The sequence below is a fragment of the Pholis gunnellus genome, assembly GCF_910591455.1.
Source record: "Pholis gunnellus genome assembly, chromosome: 7".
Taxonomy (NCBI): Eukaryota; Metazoa; Chordata; class Actinopteri; order Perciformes; family Pholidae; genus Pholis; species Pholis gunnellus.
The window spans coordinates 14,169,981-14,188,518 of record NC_136533.1 but is presented as its reverse complement, the minus strand read 5'-3'; the positions used below and the strand labels follow the sequence as shown (position 1 = coordinate 14,188,518).

At 42.2% G+C, this 18,538-nt stretch overlaps 1 protein-coding gene across 1 annotated transcript in view; it reads right to left on the bottom strand.

Moving 5' to 3' along the window:
• The window catches only part of hgfb (hepatocyte growth factor b), a gene marked incomplete at its 5' end in the record, with an annotated part of 18,118 nt that extends 1,247 nt beyond the window's left edge, over nucleotides 1–16,871 (bottom strand). Inside the window, 18 exons of the mRNA XM_079163774.1 lie at nucleotides 1–109; nucleotides 616–758; nucleotides 1,214–1,320; nucleotides 1,415–1,564; nucleotides 1,795–1,869; nucleotides 2,206–2,311; nucleotides 2,854–2,883; nucleotides 3,656–3,786; nucleotides 5,014–5,107; nucleotides 7,023–7,156; nucleotides 7,258–7,423; nucleotides 9,733–9,851; nucleotides 10,915–11,035; nucleotides 12,430–12,578; nucleotides 14,298–14,412; nucleotides 15,018–15,130; nucleotides 15,354–15,513; nucleotides 16,823–16,871. The exon at nucleotides 1–109 is cut by the window's left edge and continues 1,247 nt beyond it. Coding sequence (XP_079019900.1) covers nucleotides 1–109; nucleotides 616–758; nucleotides 1,214–1,320; nucleotides 1,415–1,564; nucleotides 1,795–1,869; nucleotides 2,206–2,311; nucleotides 2,854–2,883; nucleotides 3,656–3,786; nucleotides 5,014–5,107; nucleotides 7,023–7,156; nucleotides 7,258–7,423; nucleotides 9,733–9,851; nucleotides 10,915–11,035; nucleotides 12,430–12,578; nucleotides 14,298–14,412; nucleotides 15,018–15,130; nucleotides 15,354–15,513; nucleotides 16,823–16,871 — 2,071 coding nt within the window. The remainder of the gene's footprint in view (nucleotides 110–615; nucleotides 759–1,213; nucleotides 1,321–1,414; nucleotides 1,565–1,794; nucleotides 1,870–2,205; nucleotides 2,312–2,853; nucleotides 2,884–3,655; nucleotides 3,787–5,013; nucleotides 5,108–7,022; nucleotides 7,157–7,257; nucleotides 7,424–9,732; nucleotides 9,852–10,914; nucleotides 11,036–12,429; nucleotides 12,579–14,297; nucleotides 14,413–15,017; nucleotides 15,131–15,353; nucleotides 15,514–16,822) is intronic.
• Nucleotides 16,872–18,538: the final 1,667 nt, after the last annotated feature.

Genomic DNA, 18,538 nt, shown 5'->3' with positions numbered 1-18,538 from the left:
TGAAGATGCCAGGCTGGTTGGCCCGAGCACAGCCTCTGCCATGAACGCTCACTCCCACAATAACCCTTATCTCGCCATCCTGACACACAAGGGGACCGCCGTAATCCCTCTGCAAAAGAAATAGATTGCATATTTTTCTACGTTGCTGGTTGAGCGATGGCTATCATCACTGTTTGAATTTATGACAGTGGAAACAAAATGCCTTTTTAAGCTCTTAGTGTCGGACAGCAACAGTATTATTTGTGAACATGGATAGTTCTCCTCCGAAGCTAGAAACCACAAAGCCAAGGCTTTGATCGCTGATGAAATTTAGAGAAACAGTCTCCAGCTGCCCTATTTACAACAGACTGAAAACTAAGCCTATGGATTCAAAGAACATTTGTTTGGGATGTGGCTCAAACTGAGCTTTTGAAATATACTCATAAATTCACATTGGGTACGATTGCTTTATCCAAATGTCTAAAGGCCTGTTTTTGTTTACCGACAAGGACTGGACGCAGCATTTGAACTCTAGTGTGAAGTTTTCCTTCTGATCACTGAAACTTTATTTGGCCTCATGTTTAAATGATCAAACACCTCACTGGGAAAATAAATAAACAATAAGTAACAGTTTACCTCACACACTCCCTCATTTCTCTTGCCTCCTGCACAGATCTTGGTGTTGGTGATGTGGAGGTTCCCTCTGTGCATCTCTCTGCACCTCACATTACTGACAATGGGCAGGTCGACCGCCTTCAGTACGTCATCATGACCAGTGCCTGTAAGAGTTAAAGGTTGCTCTTTATTGCCTCTGATCTGCTGTAGCATATGCAATACAAATGCCTCCATTGTATTGTAGAACTCCCAGGTTTTTGGCATGATCTTGTAATAGAAAATAAATATAATTTAGTGCCCTATCATATTCAGCATATTTGCTATTTTCAAAAGCAGAGAGGGAAGTCTGAATGGTTCATACAGATTTCATGGCACATTTGAACTTTTATTAAAAATATCAATCTTCCGTGGTCCCGTCTGTATATCAAGCCACCCAACAAGCAGTACTGACACTAAGCTATGCGGCAATCAATTATTTGAGAGAGGGCTGTGTTACAATATACTTTTGCACCTTCAGAATAATCCCGCACTGTTGCAGGAGGATATAAATGCAATATATTACAGACCTGGGGAGTATACACAACAGCCTTAGTCAATGTAGAATATAAAATATCGGTACCTTTTGTCTCCCCCCATCCATACATTTTACATATTGTTCCTTCTGGGATTGAGCACCCCGCCACGGGTAGCTGAAGTGTATGGACATTGTCTGCAGGGAGGGCAGGCCTATTTAATGAACACAGGAAGTGCAACGCTCAACATCACACACACATTTAAAGTATATCAATATATCTTTGGCATTATTTTTCAAGGTACTTACTTAGACAGCCTTATGAGGGCTAAACTGGAGCCCTCAGGACCACATATCACATGAGCTATGTTCACTTCCTGTCTCTTGGACCAGTCAGGAGCGCCTTCTCGAATATCTGAGACTCCCAGCCACACCCGATACTCACTGAGGTCTGGAACACTGAAGACAGAGTTCATACTTAACAAAATATGCCATATATATTACTTTCTCAGACTGGTCTGGAAAGACAGTAGCAACTGAAGAGAGTCAGTAAGGTACGAGAATACATAGCCGCACAAATACATCTTATATTTAATACACAGAGGGTAAAGAAGCAAAATGCTCCAACAGTTCAAGGTTCAAGTGAAAGGAAAGAAATGGCATTAACAGACAGTGAACATTTAAGTTACCATGAGGAGAAGCATTGTCTGTCAGTGAGTACCCACTCCTCTCGTATTAGTGAACCCCCACACCAGTGCTGCGACCTGGAAAGAGCACAAAATACAAACAACATATCAAGGAAAGCTGTGAAATACCACATACGAACTAGTCCTGTCAATGTTAAAATCTACGTTGGGAAATCACAAAGGTTGTTACCCAAGTATGTACAATTTGAGGAGAGGGTCATACTATAGTGCAATGAAAAACTAGCAATAAGGTTTGTCCATAGAACCACATGACAAAATGGCTTTCACGTCTAAAACTTGACAAAGGTAGAAGTGCAGTCCTAAATGCTTTAGGATGGGTTAAATGCAGGATGTTCAACTGTTCTTCATCAGTGGTAGTGCAAAATGTGTAGAATATTAAATGCACCGCCGTACCCTTTCTGTATGCTGACCATCCAGCTGCCGTCTGATATGCCCACCGGACCTCCTCCCACAATCCTGGTTCTTTTATGGACAAAACACCCCACAGAGGACAGCTCACCTAGAAAAGCAGAGACGCACACACACATATTTTGATATTCCTCATGCCATGCATTTCATTTAAGACATATACATGCATTCACAGGCACAGACATACTGTAGTTAATGGTGACATTCTGTTTACACAGTCGCAAAACAAGAGGCACTTGAGCTGCCTAACGATCCGCTATAATAATCATTATATATAAAACACAACCAGTCATTGTGATGAGGCCATTAATTAAGGTACTTATTGAATGTGTTCATATAGCACATGGGCGTCATTTGAACTCTATATGTCAAGAGATTGAGGGGTTCATCCTCTGTTCTTGAGTTATTACGTGCAGCAAAATGAGTCCAACACACACACACACACACAGACTCCTATATACACAGAAACAGATGCCACAATGACAACATAATTACGTACTATAATAGCTGGACATAAAAAGGACTCCACGGGGTTCTGAAAACACCACTACTTGCCTTGGAGGCTATCAAATACAGATCAGCAGCTGAACCACTCGCAAACACAAACAGAAAGACAGACGAGCAGACACTCACCCAGTGGAATGGTGTTCTGCGAAGCATCACCTGCAAAAGTATAGGAGACAAACAAGGGATTAACTGATGCAAGAAACGAGGTGACCTCACACAGGGGTGTAAATTGCACGCTGTCAACAAGGGCCCTCGTATATTTGTCTGTCATGTCACAATAACTTTTTTCACACATCTGCAAGGATTTAATTAAATGTAACAAGCCTTAATACACCATACCACAGTATGTGGTTGGAAGCTGAACCAGTCTGAAACGTAATGAACATGCTCTCATAACTTAGCTTATGTTGTGTAATCGATCAAAGTAAACATCAAGGATCCACTAATTAGAAGTCAACATTACATTATTCTTGAATGTTCATGCAGTTTACATGACACTGCATTGCATTGCCTTTGCAACATTACTGGAACTTTGAAAAGATGTGTAATAGTAGAAACAATATTATAGCATTCCGTGCACACACACAAACGTGCATGCACGCGTGCGCACACACACACAAACACACACGATGAGTCTGGCTCTTGGTCCATGTGGGAATACTTAGAAGGAGCCCATCCCCGGTTTTCTGATGAGTAGTGAATCTCCTCTGACCAACACTAACCTGCGAGTGTAGACAGATCTACACACTGCAAATAAAGTATGTGTGTGTAAGTCAACCAGACACAGTACAAACAAATCTATACTAGCTCTTTCTTTGACCAAGAAGAATGAAATATTTCACAGGCTCACCGATTGTTTTCCCTGACTGTGTGTCACTATGTGTGATCGTGTGTGACTTGAATGTACACACTCCCTTGTTGCACTCACATGGTTTTACATTACAGTAGTCCCAGGGAATGGCAGAGTTGTTGGTGTAACACCAGGGACCATGTTTGTCTTTATCAGGGTTTCTGCAGTAGCTTCCCTCCAGGCCAGCCATCAGCATGCCCCTCTCGCCACTGGACAAACACACAAACACAAAAGATCCAATAACTTAAACTTTTATCAACATTCAGCAAGCCCAAAAGACCATTTTCAAAATAAAAGGAAGTTCTTTTTTCCCTTTAAGCAGATAATCCGGCTGTTGATGAAGCTAAAAAGGATTTGCTCGTGATTTATAACCATTAGTAAAAGCTGAACAAATTTTGCCAGATAGGATCTGAACAGTCAAAATACACAGCTGTATAAACTCTCTCCCTCTAGACAAGATAAGGAGGTAATTTGCAAAGGAATTACTCACTGAGACAGTATGCACCCACCTACACTTACATATCTAATACATGCTCGTGCAGACATATCCCACACATGAGAGTATTCTCAAAAGAATTTTAAAACCACAAACCGAACTCTTTCCCACACTGAATTCGTTGACCAATAAGGTGGAGAACTGTAAAAGAAATGAGACATAAAGGAGAAGGATGCTGGGTACCAAATCACAGCGATCCAATGTGTGTTGTGTTTCTAGCAGCTAGCATAACAGCCAGCTCTCTGTGTGTCTCCTAACCCTGACTTTTGACCCCTGAGCAGGAGCCAAGCCGTGGAGCTGATTGGCTTTGAAGTGTTCCTACAAAGGAGGGGTTTGGGGTCAAAGGTGAGGAGTGAAGTGAATATCCCCCTGCCAAGTTATCACTCGGAGTCATTCCTGCTGAGTTAGGTCATCTTCAGGGAAACACTTCTCTAGCCATTAGAAGATGCTGGAGAGGCTAGTCACGGCACCCGCAGGAGCCGTTTTCTCCTCTGAGGAACAAGAGGCCTGACTTGATCCGCTAACAACAACAATAAGATGTAATGGAGGTCAATAATAGGGCGCCTCCCGCACTAACCACCACGTCTCAGGTTCCCAGACATGATTCTCAAAAACACAGACACATTTTCATGCACAGTGAGGCTGTGATACATAAGCTTGTATCACGAAGAGCTAGATAACTCTTTCTACTGTTGAGACCCATGAAACATGAATTTTCTGCTTATTATCAGTGATTTTCTTTGATCCCATTGAGCTTTTAAATAACTTCTATACTGTGTTAGACTCTCTCTCATGGGTTACATGTACTGGAGCTGTGTCTTGATGTCTATTTTAGGCAGAGGCACTTGTCTGATTGATGGTGCAGGTCTGTTTTGTACATCATAGGAGGGGTTTGGAAAAGTTATTAGGTTAGAAAGAAGCAGGGATCCAGTCGGCTGACCTGTTGCTGTGGTCTCTCCAGGGAGTACAGGGCAGGTTTGATCTCGTCCTTGACTGCTCTCCTTGGTAATTCTCCCCAAAGCCTTCATAGCAGTCTGGATTTGGACCAAAAAAAGAAATAAAATGAGACAATGCTTCCGCCAACCAGTCAAGTTGCAGTTTACATACATCTCTATCCAAACTGTTATCACTTCACCCTTTTATCTACGTAGTCGTTTGTGTGAAATTGTCAAAATTAGCACATGATTTCTTCAGTTATGCTGTTTTGTGACGTCTGACCAACATAATCCAATCAGTTCAACTTTGAGTCTAAGTGGACATTTGTGCCACATTGGAAGAAATGTGCTCAAGCGGTCCTGAGATATCACGCGAATGGGAAGGACATGAGGTCACAGTGACTTTGACCTTTGACCACTAAAATCGAATCAGTTCATCCTTGAGTCAATGGGCCTTTCTCATATCTCAATTTTATGCCTCCTCGTCTCCTTGTGGCGCAGAAATCGTTCTCAGTGCTCCATCTTAAAGGACGTCCCAAATCCTAAAATGCATCTTGAGGAGCGAAGAGCAAGGAGACTTGTCAGAGGGGCTATATGCGACGAAGCAGAGGATTATACTTTACGCAGTCTTTTCAGCACACAATATATATCACTCAATCATATATAAAATACATGTCACTCTTTATTTGTACAGCACTTTTTATACAAACATTTGTAGTGCTTCACACAATAAAATGTATAAAAGCTACAACGTATAAATGTGTGTGTGTGTGTTAAATAAACATTTTGGACATCTGTACATTGTTATCGCATTATACCATGTTGTAAATTGAAATAGAAGTAAATATATAAGTTGTCATGAACACCGTTATGCTCATCTGAGATCATAAAATACAGCGGTATAATAACACAATGGACAGCTGATGCAGGTGTGCCACAACTCATATTTAATTGACGTCACTTTAAAATGACGGCTTCAAGGCAAGGACGTCTCATCTGTTAAATGCCTGTTGCCTCGACTCCTCTCTCCTCGTGTCTCTTCCTCGCCCCCTCAACTTCCATCTCACGCGGGAGGGACTAAGACGCAAGGAGAAAAGACGAGTAAAGGAATCGAGGCTGTACAAACTAGTATAGGAGAAAGCCCTTAAAAGGGCGTTTGTGCCAAAATTGAAGAAATTCCCTCAAGGTGTTCCTGAGACATTGCATTCACGAGACTGGACGGACAAACCTAAAACATAATGCCTCCGGTCACGGCTGTCGCAGATCTTAAAAAGATACACAACAGGCAGCACTCTACAACAATAGTTTTTGTACATTTTTGCCATACAGTATTGTTGTACAGTACTACAAACTATTTTAAAAAGTGTTATGCGCAGAAGAATAAAAACAACCCTTAGTTTCTGAGCTAATGTGGTTGTCATTGGATCTAGAATACACTGGGCTGGGAACACAAAGAAGTCATCCACAATGATGCTTTAGAAAAACATGGGCCATAAATAATGTTTTGAAGTCACCCTGCATCTCATTTCTTTATGGGAACGTATTCAACCCTCCAGAGTAGACCACAATACAACCTCAGAGGGGGTTTGTAATCCCAATGCCAGGCTACATACTCTCGAAGACATGTCTCAAAGATCCCTTGGGAAATCTGCATTTGTGTACTCAGTCTTAGATCTACATCTTTTACTTCCAAATCTCTTGCTAGCCCAGAAAAACTCCCATCCAGCACTAATCCTTCCACTCCATCTTTCACTGTCCAGTGAGACCTGACGCTCCTGAGCTGCTGTCAGAGTTCGTTTATGTGAGACTAGGTGGTCAGTCCTTCCCACAGTTCTATAGGGCTACAGTACTCCGCTGGGACAGAGAATACGTGGTTACAAGCCAATATGTGTGGTTACAGGGTCTCATGTGAACTCGTCCACAAAATATAAAAATATAGACTTATTCTCTGCTTGGGATGCAGTAAAAATCAGCTTTCTCCTTGCTGTTTTGGGTGTAAAATGAAGTCTCTCACCAATGATGGGCTGGTTTTGGGTGCCGCACTGCGGGATGTTGGTGCAGAACATTGTGCGGACCCTTGGGTCCGTAGTGAAGCACCACGGGAATTCTTGGCCATCTGGATTGCGACAGTAGTTTTCTCTCAAGTCTCTGGAAAGCACAGATAAAGTCATCCTGTAATCTGCTTGGATATAAGTGCATGCAGGTGGGTGAGTGAGTGGATGGCTGTCTTATGTGAGAGTCTGACTCACTTGCAGGGGTAGGCTTGAGGTATGAATGTGTGGTTATGGGGATACTGAGAGTCCCAGCGTTGGCAGATAAGCCCGGTGGGCATCACGTCTACTGTCCCCCGATATCCCTCTCCTCTGCCCTGGTAACACTCGGTTGTTTCCACCACATTACTTTTAGGAGGCGTTTCTGTAAAATAGCAAAAATATATTAAGGGTTGGGTGACTTTGGTAAAGGTAACATAAAGCATGTTTATATTTACTCAAATTATTTGAATGAATGTGAATACCTGGATATGGGAAATAGTTTGACATAGTTATTCAGCCTTTTTCTAACAACCCAAGTTTAAACAGGTTTTATAGGGTAATAAAAAAAACAACTATACTAGTAATGACACTAGATCATGTTGTTTTATAGATGAAACATGAAAGGTGTTTTAACATAACCCCCAAAAAACTACATTTGCTTCAATTGCCGCCCTTTAAAAAAAAAAACCACATTCACTTAATGACCTTTGAAACACAGAATAAAAACACAGATAAATGCAGAAAACAACACTAAACAATGATTAGCTAATGATTACATTTGTGTAATTCCATGTCAGCACGAATGTTTACATGTGATTGTACCAAAACAGAAAAAGACATTCAACAAAAATATTTGGGCTTGTTAATTTAAGCTGCGATTTGCAAAGATGTGGATAAATGCCACATTTGTTTTAAATGGTGGATGGAGAGATGTGGGAGACTGTGAACTGCAGAGAGAGTTGGAGGTGAACTTCAGATGAACTGTGGCACCGCACTGAAACCTTGATGAACCCGACTATAGATTATTGAATAATAACACTACATTACACGCATGGCACACTACACATTTTCCATTTGCCTTCTATTATTATTTCTCACACTCATACACGTGATCTAGAGCTCTGAACTCTGGTCATATAAAAAAAAAAAACATCACACAATGGATTTTATCTCCAAGCTGTTAACATGAAACAGTCCAGACTGTAACAGACAATTTGCTCTGATCAGAAGTGATACCCAAATCAATCGGCCTACTGTGTCTGCACCCTTGGGTCTTAAGAGTGTTTACATGAGCTACTTCCCTTTATCTGGTTCAGAACATGTTATTGTTGTACATGTAAGAACATTTACAAAAAAATAATGAATAGCAAATGTTCCAGCACACTTAGTGTGACAAGACTTTTTACATGCTGAATGGCTAAATAGCCTCAATGTCTTGGCCACCTGCTTTCCCCAGAACAGCTCACTCTACGGATTTAGAGGACCCACAGTGTAATGAGGCTGATATGGACAGAATTGGAAAAACAAGGCAGGGGATCTTATCTGCTCTACTTTTCTTTATAGAAGGGCTGCTCATTACGCACAAGTTACACCAGTTCATTAGCCTGCACATTGTGCGTGATTGTATCCAACAATGTGCAAAGCTGCAGATCTTCAAGACTCTAAAACAGACATTTTCTGTCCATACAATATGTCTAAAAATAGATATGCACTAGTTGCGACAGTAAACAAAAGAGCAGGCCTTGACAAAAGAACACTTTGTCTCTCTCTCCTCTCTGCCTTGTTTTGATTAAGACTAACTGGGTCGTAAACTTGGTCTGTTCCCATCAAACTCCCATATCAGAGAGAGAGAGAGAGAGAGAGAGAGAGAGAGAGAGAGACCAGGCGGGGGAGACAATTTTTCTAGGGGGGAAAAGAAGAGGGGAATAGTGAATCACTGGGTCAACATGGAGGAGTGCCATCTAGTAAACATGGTGCCAGGATTGCTGATGATTTTAGCAGGCGCACAGGCCAGTCACAGGCCCCGGAGAAAGAAGCTGAACCCAACAATAACACTAGGGCTCTCTCTGTTTTATGTTCTTGAGGACCACAGTGGCTGTCTCAGTGACTCGTCACTGATTATAGGTCAATTATAGGCATGATGCACAGCTAAGTATAGACACCCGAAATACAAAGGCATGACACATACACCTAGCTCTTACACTTCAATCACACTGCTTACGCTAAGTGTATGAGGTGATAATGAAAGCGATCTGCTTGTAGTATGTGTGACCCTGGTGTTGTGTCTGCATGTGTAACAGGAGGTTAATGTGGAGCAGTAACTGAGCCCAGTGCAGTTTGACCACCACACATAAGAGCTGGCATAGAACAATAAACAGCAGTCCAGTGGCGCAGGGGGAAAATAAACATTCTGGCTATTAGAGAAGACATAACAGAGCCAAACCAAAGACGGGAACTGAGTGCGTGAGTGTGTGTGTGTGTGTGTGTGTGTGTGTGTGTATGTATTCCATAGCTTAAGCCAATGAGAGGGAGAGGAATGGTAAAATGAAAGGTACAGGAAGTTGTAAATGCTGGTGCCTTCAGTCACACTTTATGGGACTGTACAGAACATAAACACACCCATGCACAGACATGCATAGACTTCCACTTAACATGCATGCCATCCAGCTGCACACAAACATGCATGCTTACCACAAACTTTGATGTTGCAGTACTCCCAGGGTGTGTTTGGGTCCATGGTAAAGCACCAGGGTTTGTGGCGTCCGTCTGGGTTTCTACAATAGTTATCATCCAGGCCCTTGTCAGGGTACCTAATGCAAAACATGCAGTATAACAACTTTAATGTACAGACAAAATGTGAGATATGAGTGAAAAATGTAGCACTAATCAACTATCACATTGTTGCACAACCCTTAGCCCAACTCTCTTACTTTCAATTAAGTGATAGTATAAAACACTAATTGTCACATTTCTTAAAGCCCAAAGGTGCCTGAGGAGAAAATCATATTTCTTTTTTTCTTCTGATTCCTTAAGAGAACAGTGTAAAAGTGGAGAGCCAATTCCCTCTTGCACATAATTGGAGCATTAATAACTGAGATGGTACAAGGAATCCATCTGTGAATCTGTTCAGAGGGAGATAATAGGCTGCACCACTACAGGTGTTCTACAGTAAGTCATCCCAAAGTCCCACATCCCTCCAAGCCTGCAGCGTCCAGGCATGCAGTATCAGGCTGTGGGACCCTCTCATTGCATTAGTGCTATGAGCAGTCTGGGACCTCGTTTACACAAACACTGGGATGATTAAGGATGTGTTAACGAGTCCCTACTAATCCAGACCACCTGCTATAAGACTAGTTGGAGCACTCTCTTGACGCAGAGGCACGCGCACACAGCAGACATGCACATACACAAACAAGCATCATGTAAGGAATCATAATGGAGACTAAAATATATGGCCTGCCTAAAATAGCTATACGTCTATTTCATGGCAGGACACAAGTCTTCTTTATAATCTATTGAGAGCTTAAAGGAATTTGGGCCAATTATGTGAGAACCAAGAGTTTTCCCAGCATAGTGCTGCTAAAAACATAAAATTACACACTGGATTCTGATGGCATTCCTTCAGGGAAAGACACACTGGCTGACTCCAAATCACTTTAGAGCTAGTGCACCATGACCTCAGGAAATGATTGTGTGAACATACGATTACATAAAGTATTCTCATCAAACCTTTTGCTATTAAATTATATATATCCATGTGTGTGGACTTAAGTGTGATTGAGCATGCACAATTGAATGTCATGCTGAGTGATGCAGATGCATGTGTGTGGGTATGTGTGTGTGTGCGTGCGTGTGTGTGTGTGTGTGAATTACCTTTTGGGGTGGTACAGGTGTTTGTGTGGATCATCCAGGTCCCAGCGCTGGCATTCCTTTCCACTTTCTGTGTGGTCCATGGGTCCTCTGTAATCTTCCCCATTACAGTTCATACACTCAACTACACACACATGCACACACACACACACACACAAACACAGAGCAGTAGCTTAGAGGAAGACAGAATCAAACTACCAGAAATTCACTTAACAAAAAAGAGAACCTCCCAAATAAATTGAGAGCACAGAATGAAAATGAATAAATCACTAGTAGTATATCTATGGGTTGACAAAGCAATAAACTTGATCATTGTGGATTATCCAATGTTATACATATTAGGTCATGATTTTCTGCTCTAAAATAGTAATGCAACATTTTTGCAATAAAACCCTCCATAAGTAGGTGATGATCTCCTTTAAGTTAAGACATTTTACAGATACACTTAATGTATGGACGCACTTATTGTGCCTTACCCTAATAATGGCAATGATCTCTTTGATGTAGAGAAGGGACCGTGTTTTGCATGGTGACTAGTACACACTGTCTAGTGTAAACAACAGAGAGCTTGCAGATTAGAAACAGATGTTTATGAGTCCACTGCTGCCATGACAGAGCACATTTAATACCACTGGCTGCGTGTGTATGTGTGTTTGCGCACACCATGTTTGCGTGTCTGTGTGTATGTTTCCTATTAGGACCAGCTAATTTCTGGTGAACCATTTCCAGTCATTTTCTTCTGAATGAACGCAGGCGCTCTATCAAAATACAAAGCTCTGTTGTAGAACTTGTGATAACCCAGTGGGACGACATACGTGAGTTGGAGAGCAAGAAGGATTCCCATCCTGTCTTATCGCCTGGTTCCTCATTAAGGTGATCCAGTGTCATACATGCAGAGGAAACAACCCCATCTGACAGCATGAATCCCCAGGGATTAGACAACAGAGGTCATTATCATCCCTTTCTTCAGGGAGGCATCAATGCCTGTAATACTGTGGCTGAAACACCAATGGGAAAGTGTTTTTCTATCATGTTTTTCTTATACTTAATCATAACTCGAACTCAGCAGTTACCTTCTACTTGTGCCACAGGGATGGATAAAGTAGCAAACAAGTTATCCATAAGAGACGACAGGGGATTAATATCCTCTAACAATCCAGCCCCAGCCTCTTTAGGTTCAAACCATTTACAAAACCTGAACCTGACGGAATGAGAGAGGACAGCATAAACTGAGCCACACACCTGGAAACGGCTGCAGCTAGCCTACGCAAATAAAGAAAAGCTGTGCCCCAAACACTTATACACATAGAGATGTAGAGTTGAGCACAGTTAGAGCCAGCGTTGCTTAGTCCAAAGCACTATGTGATTGCTTAATTTGCTGCAGCTCATTTCAGACTATCAAGCCCGAATTGGTGCGGCAATTTGCAATGTGGAATGGACATTGTTTTAAGATGAATGTCTGCCCAGATATGTGTGTGTGTGTGTGTGTGTGTGTGTGTGTGTGTGTGTGTAGCCTACCCTGTGAACACTGTGGTATGCCACACTCCTGGTGTCTGAGCTGTGGTCGTGGGTCAGTGGTAAAGCACCATGGGCCGACGGTGGAGTTGTCTGGGTTGCGACAGTAGTTCTCCCTGAGGTCCTTCTTCCTGAATCTCTTCGACATGAATCTGTCAGGAGCAGAGCAGCAGTTACATAAACAGTTAGATGTACCAAGACTGGTTGCCAAAAAATACAGCTGGCATGCAGAGCAACTTGATTTTGAAAAACAACCAAGGTCACAGAGTCTGTTCTCTTTTTATACATCTCTAACAGAATGACGAATCATTTGCTCATTTAAGAGGGAGCTGCTGCTTAACTCTGATGGCTGAAACCTGCCTTGTAAACATGTGAAAATGAACAAGTGTAAAAGTAATTGATGGCAACGCTAAAGTGTCAAACCGTCGATGACAAGATGGTATTATTGAGAGAAAAAACATAGAAGCAATGTTAGTTTTCCATGAGGCTGGTTCTGAATATAGTGTAAACAGACTGACACATGACTCATACCTTCTACATCAGGCTAGCACATGGCTGCAGTCATCAATGACGGACATAGTGTAGTCTTTGAGTCAAGCTGTGTTTTTCCACATAATGATGAAAAGATAAAGTTTTGAACTAGTCTTTCAGTGGAGTGGGTAATGACAGGTACAGAAACGCGAGGGCCCTTTCTAGGGAATCCAAAAAGAGGAGAAACCTTTCATGGATAAAAATGCAATTTGTTCTGTGTGAGTGTGTGTGTGTGAGTGTGTGTGTGTGTGTGTGTGTGTCAGAGTTTCCCATGCCTGTAAGCAGACTGATAAAAGCACCTGGGTTTAATTACCTGATCTAGAGAGACATTAACAGCAGTCTGATAAAGCAGGTTCACTGGAGGTACAAACGCACACTGCCCTCTTTGATTCGTCTGCTGCAGCAACTTCTCACTACAAAGCCTTTCAAAGTCATTTAATACCTCTGAGAAGAGGGGAGTAGAGAAGGAAGGAGGTAGCATGTGGTTCAAAGAAAATAAAGGTCTAAGACGAAATTTACTGTATGTGTCATTTCTGAGGTTCTCTGATGGTTATTAATATTGGCAAGTGATAAACTTTGTCCTTACTGTAGGGGAATTTTCATTGTCCTTCATTCACACAAAATACTGCTGTCTTTCTAATATTAACGAAGATGAGGGGAAAACATGAACATACTGCATGTCATTTGTGGCATGTCTCAGAAACCATAACAGCATTTTTGTCCACCAAAGATACACCACAGCTAAAGTAGATTCAATATGAGACTAAACACTTAAACATGTTGTATAGGATGAATGCAGTTATCCTGTTGCTTACCAGGCAATTACTAAAGATCAGTGCTAATTTAACTTTCATAATCCTTTAGAAAGCAGTGCCTCACTTGCATCTTTTGTCTTTAAACTCCACTTAATTGGCTCTTTTTTCAACTGGGAGCTACCTTGCATCAGAAAGTATGCCTGCGTATTGAAAAATGAGCTTAATCTGTGAATTTAGCGGAGGGATGTACCTTAAATTTAATCAAAGACTGCATATTAGATATTATCATAATCCCAGTACACACACACATGCACACGCACACACACACACACACCTAGATAAACAGTAGGGACGCAGCAGGAAATGATCTGTGACAGTGTAAAGTGTTACAATGAGGTCAGTTCTGATGAATGACTGCTCCCAGGAGCCTAATCAACCCTTAATATGTCATACTCATGTACACACACACAGACTAGCCCCTAGCTACTAGCTAATTGTATCACTAACAGGCCGACACTAACCATAAGAAGCAGCTTCAACACTACTTTGTTTGATATTGTGGTGAAAAGTACATCAGATTCTTACTTGTGTTCATGAGGAATAGGAGAGGCCCAGGCCTGGCACAGGATCCCGCTCACTGTCACCGAACTCCGCCCCCTGTAGCTCTCCCCTGTACCCACAATGCACTCCCTCACATAGTCTGAAAGAGAGAGGATGAGGAGAGACAGCCGCAGAGAGACGAGATGACAGCAAAAGCCAGCGAGTAAGTGGGATGAGCCAACAACCTGAATGCATTGTTGTGTACACAGAGCCAGTATGGATGATGAAGAAAACAGACAGAAGGAGATGTTCAGCTATAACGCTGAGCTTAACCAGGACGGGACAATGCCAGAAGCTCAATCTGTTTTCCTAATCTTGTGCAAAACATTTGGATCCAGTAAAATAGCTTACACAGCTTGCATGTTGACTGTTGTGGTCAGTCAGACTCAAGTGAGATGGGGGTTTCCATCGTTTATGCAAACTTAATGACAGAAAATGAACCATAATGTGCTGCCACACGATAAACAGGACAATGGGTCTTGCCCTTCAATCACTTGCTCCGTAGGGATGCATCAAAACAAATAATCACTCTGAAAATAGGTATTTATAGAGTTATATAATGCATAAATTAAATCATCAGGGAATAGACTTAAGCGTTTCCGCTGATTGGAAGTGAGACTATGTAGCGATGTGGGGGGGGGGGGGCACACAAACACCACTATAGTGACAGCTGGTAAAGAAAAAAGTTGGAACAGTAGAGGGCACCTTTCTTTTGATACAGTTGGTAGTTGAAGTCCTGTTGGCTCTGAGCTCCTGGTGAGTTCCTGTCAAACGACAGCCACTGGCATTTCCTGTTGTTATGATCATAGAGGAATGCTCTGGAGAATAAGGAGGAAAGGAAAGGAAGAACAGAGGAAAAAGGGGAAGAGTAAATTATACATGAATATGATTAGCAGCTAGTAGGCCTGCTAAACAAGACAGACAAAGTCCATCACTGTGCATTGACAGCCATTCATCCACAGTGTGGGATACTTACTTTACCATGTAACAAAAAAACACCCTGCAGTTTAATAAAAGTTGAAGCAATTAGAGCAAACATACCTGCAGCTGAAAGGAAGTCGTCTGTTGCGACTGCAGGCTTTGGCACACTTTGCCATGCTCAGCTTCTTGCTTTTGGTCAGGGAAGAGGAATCAGGAGACACAACAACCAGCCGTATACCATCAGTCTTCTGGTAGTCCTGGAGTGCATTTCTTTTGCCCTCTAATACACAATTACATAACATGTCCATGACCATTCAGCAGTATTTACAGCTAGGCTGCCACCACATCTGATGACCATAATTATAGTTTGCTAATTAACTTTTTTTCCTGTAGTAATTTATTATGTATGGAATATACAAAACATAGAATTGCATTTTACCTGTAAGGTAAACAAGGTTTATTATTATTAAGGTTATTGATTAAAATAAATAAATAATGCATTTCCATGCACACAAATACACTAGCAAACCCCTCTCTGTGTGGATAATCTGCTGATGAGCAGGTAGACTGAGAACACTGTGCAACAGCATACAATGTGTGAATTAGTCTGCTTTGCTTGAACTGTTATTCATCTACAAGACTTAATAGGAAGCGTTGTCATTTATTACTGCTCCCATTGAAACTAATGAAGGGAATCAGTAATTCCTGTTGTCGCAGTTGTTAACAGGTTCTCTGCAGAATTAGAATTTACATATAGACAAAAAAAACTCTCAACCCATCTGTCTTTATGCACGTCAATCGATTCAAGAGCTCAGAAAAAAACTTAATCATGTGGTGTTTCTGATGGAAAGGTGCCTGAAACTCTGTGGATTCTTGGAATCGCATCATGTAAACAACATACACATCAGAGCGGGAGTTCAGATCCAGTAGGCCTATTTGGGTGTTCGGGGATGTGGTGAGCAACCTGAGGATCGCAGAGGACCGGAGGCATCGTGTTTGTCCGATCCTCAACTTGTGTTTACCGAGCAACGCGCCGCAAAACCGCACTCTGTTGGAACTATAGGATGCCTGAAGCACTCATTTTAATTTTCAAAGGATGATTTTGTGGTACAGGGGGCTGCAGCTATTCCTTTATCATAGAGTGTATTTATCTCGTTTCGCGAGACATTCACTTCATCTTAATGCGTCCTTAAATGCGCTCTGGCACGGAGCGATTGCACTACAGCATGAGTTGTGATTAAAAAAGCCACTGCTAGATCGTAGATAAAAGCATCGTGTTCGTATTTCTTCCAGGAAAGCCCAATTTAATTAAGAAATGTTCACATGATGACTACGAACCACTTAAACTACTCTTAGAATTAGATCGGACAAATAACTAATATAAATATTTGTTAACAAAGCTCTGCCCCATACATTCTAAATATGTAGAAAGCGATTGTGTGGAATGCTCCATACAACAGAACATAATAAAGTTATACTCTTAAAGCCTTTCCAAACTCATGTCATTTTCGCACGGCGCGCAGTGTTGTGACACCAGCTCCAGCCCAGTGGAAGACGATATGGAGCAAAATGGTTTTATCCAAACTTACCAGAACAAGAAATGACGAAGAGTCCGAAAATGAGCTTGTAAATCCACATCGCAGCGTCACAGAACGACAGTTTCCGAGACAAATGGGAAAATGCTGCTTGCTGTGCTGTCGGACTGCAACTAGGAGATGTTGCTTTCACCACTGCACAGATGATGCGTCTCCTCTCTAAGTAGTTCCTCGCCTCCCTCCCTCCCTCCCTCCCCGTGCATGTGTATGACTTTATCTCTCTCACCCTTTCTTTCTCTCTTTCTCTTTTCAATAAAGTGTTCTTGTTGGCCTGAATGTCACATAAGCTTCATTAACAGTGATGCATATGCCAATTGTCGTTCCTTTCTCTCCATCCTTATCAGTGCAGATCTTTGTAATATTGTCTGTATTTGTATGTCATCAGGCTATTGTTTTACCATCATGTTCTGACTGAATTGCCCAATAAACAAGACCTCCTTTATAAGAAAATACAAGCAGATTGTGATTCTGACAGAGGCACACACAAAAATTGTAGGAATAGTGTAATAATAATTGTATTCTCTGTCAGACAGCAGCATCCCACTCAATCATTGTCTTGTACCCGCCCCCCCCAGATCACCAAGCAGCACAGTGTACACAATAAAACAGATATTGGCAGGCACTTGTCAACACCGGGAAATTCAATAGGGATGTAAAAGAGGAGGGGGGAGTGTGTGCGGGGTTGTTTATGCTACTTTCCTCCTTCCCCCCTTTGTCAGATAAGAAGTGAAGTTACGGGTGGGGGGTGGATGAGGACAAGACATCCCGATCCATCTCCTGAGTGTCATCTCTATTTCCAGCGATGACAGCATGAGATAGGAGATGTGACACTTAGCTGGCCTTAGCGTTTTCTCTAAACATCTCTGATGCGGCAGTCAAAGAGCAGCGCTCCTGTCCTCCAGTGACAGTCCGATGCGGTGCAAAGTAAATAGAAATCACAGTAGTCATCCCGCCGCAGATTGAGAGTTACAGTATCGTGAGGATTCCCAGTATTTACTTTAAACAGAGGAATAGATGGATTAATATGTAGGGGGAGAAGGACTCGATCTCCATCTTCTCTGTGGTTCAATGAGTAATGCTCCTGCGGCTTCCTGAGAGGACCACAGAGTCATACGCAATAATAAACATCAGCATGAGTCAGATACTTTCACTGGAGCAGAGCACAAGTCTCTTTTCTCTCACTCTCTCTCTCTCTCCCATACCTTCATTTACGCACATACACATGCAATGCAACCACACACGCTGTCTCTTGCATGCAAACATGCATTCAGACTCTCTTTCTTCGGTCACATTCACAAACACGCATGCTCACACATAACGAGCAGCAGATTGAGCTTGTTTCTGCCCCCATCACCACAATCTCATTACTGACTCTCCCAGCAAAAATCCAGTGGGTGTTTTCACTGCGTCTGAGAGCCACGGCTTCTGCTAAAAGATGGAAATTAGAGAGACCTGGTAGCCCACTGCTCGCTCATATGAGCGCCGTCACCGCTCAAGACTCCTCACATCTGTGGCTGGTTATTGCCAGAAACTTCATATCTTCATGCAGCTAGTAATGGAGGGAGGAAGTTCAGTGGGAGATGGAGATGATATGGAGAATGAAGAAGTTGATGCTGAGATAGCGTAGATGAAGAGCAATGAGAGTAAAATGGATGGACTGTAGCAGGAAGGCACAATACAGACAGTGTGCTGAAGGCCGGCTTGTCTCAC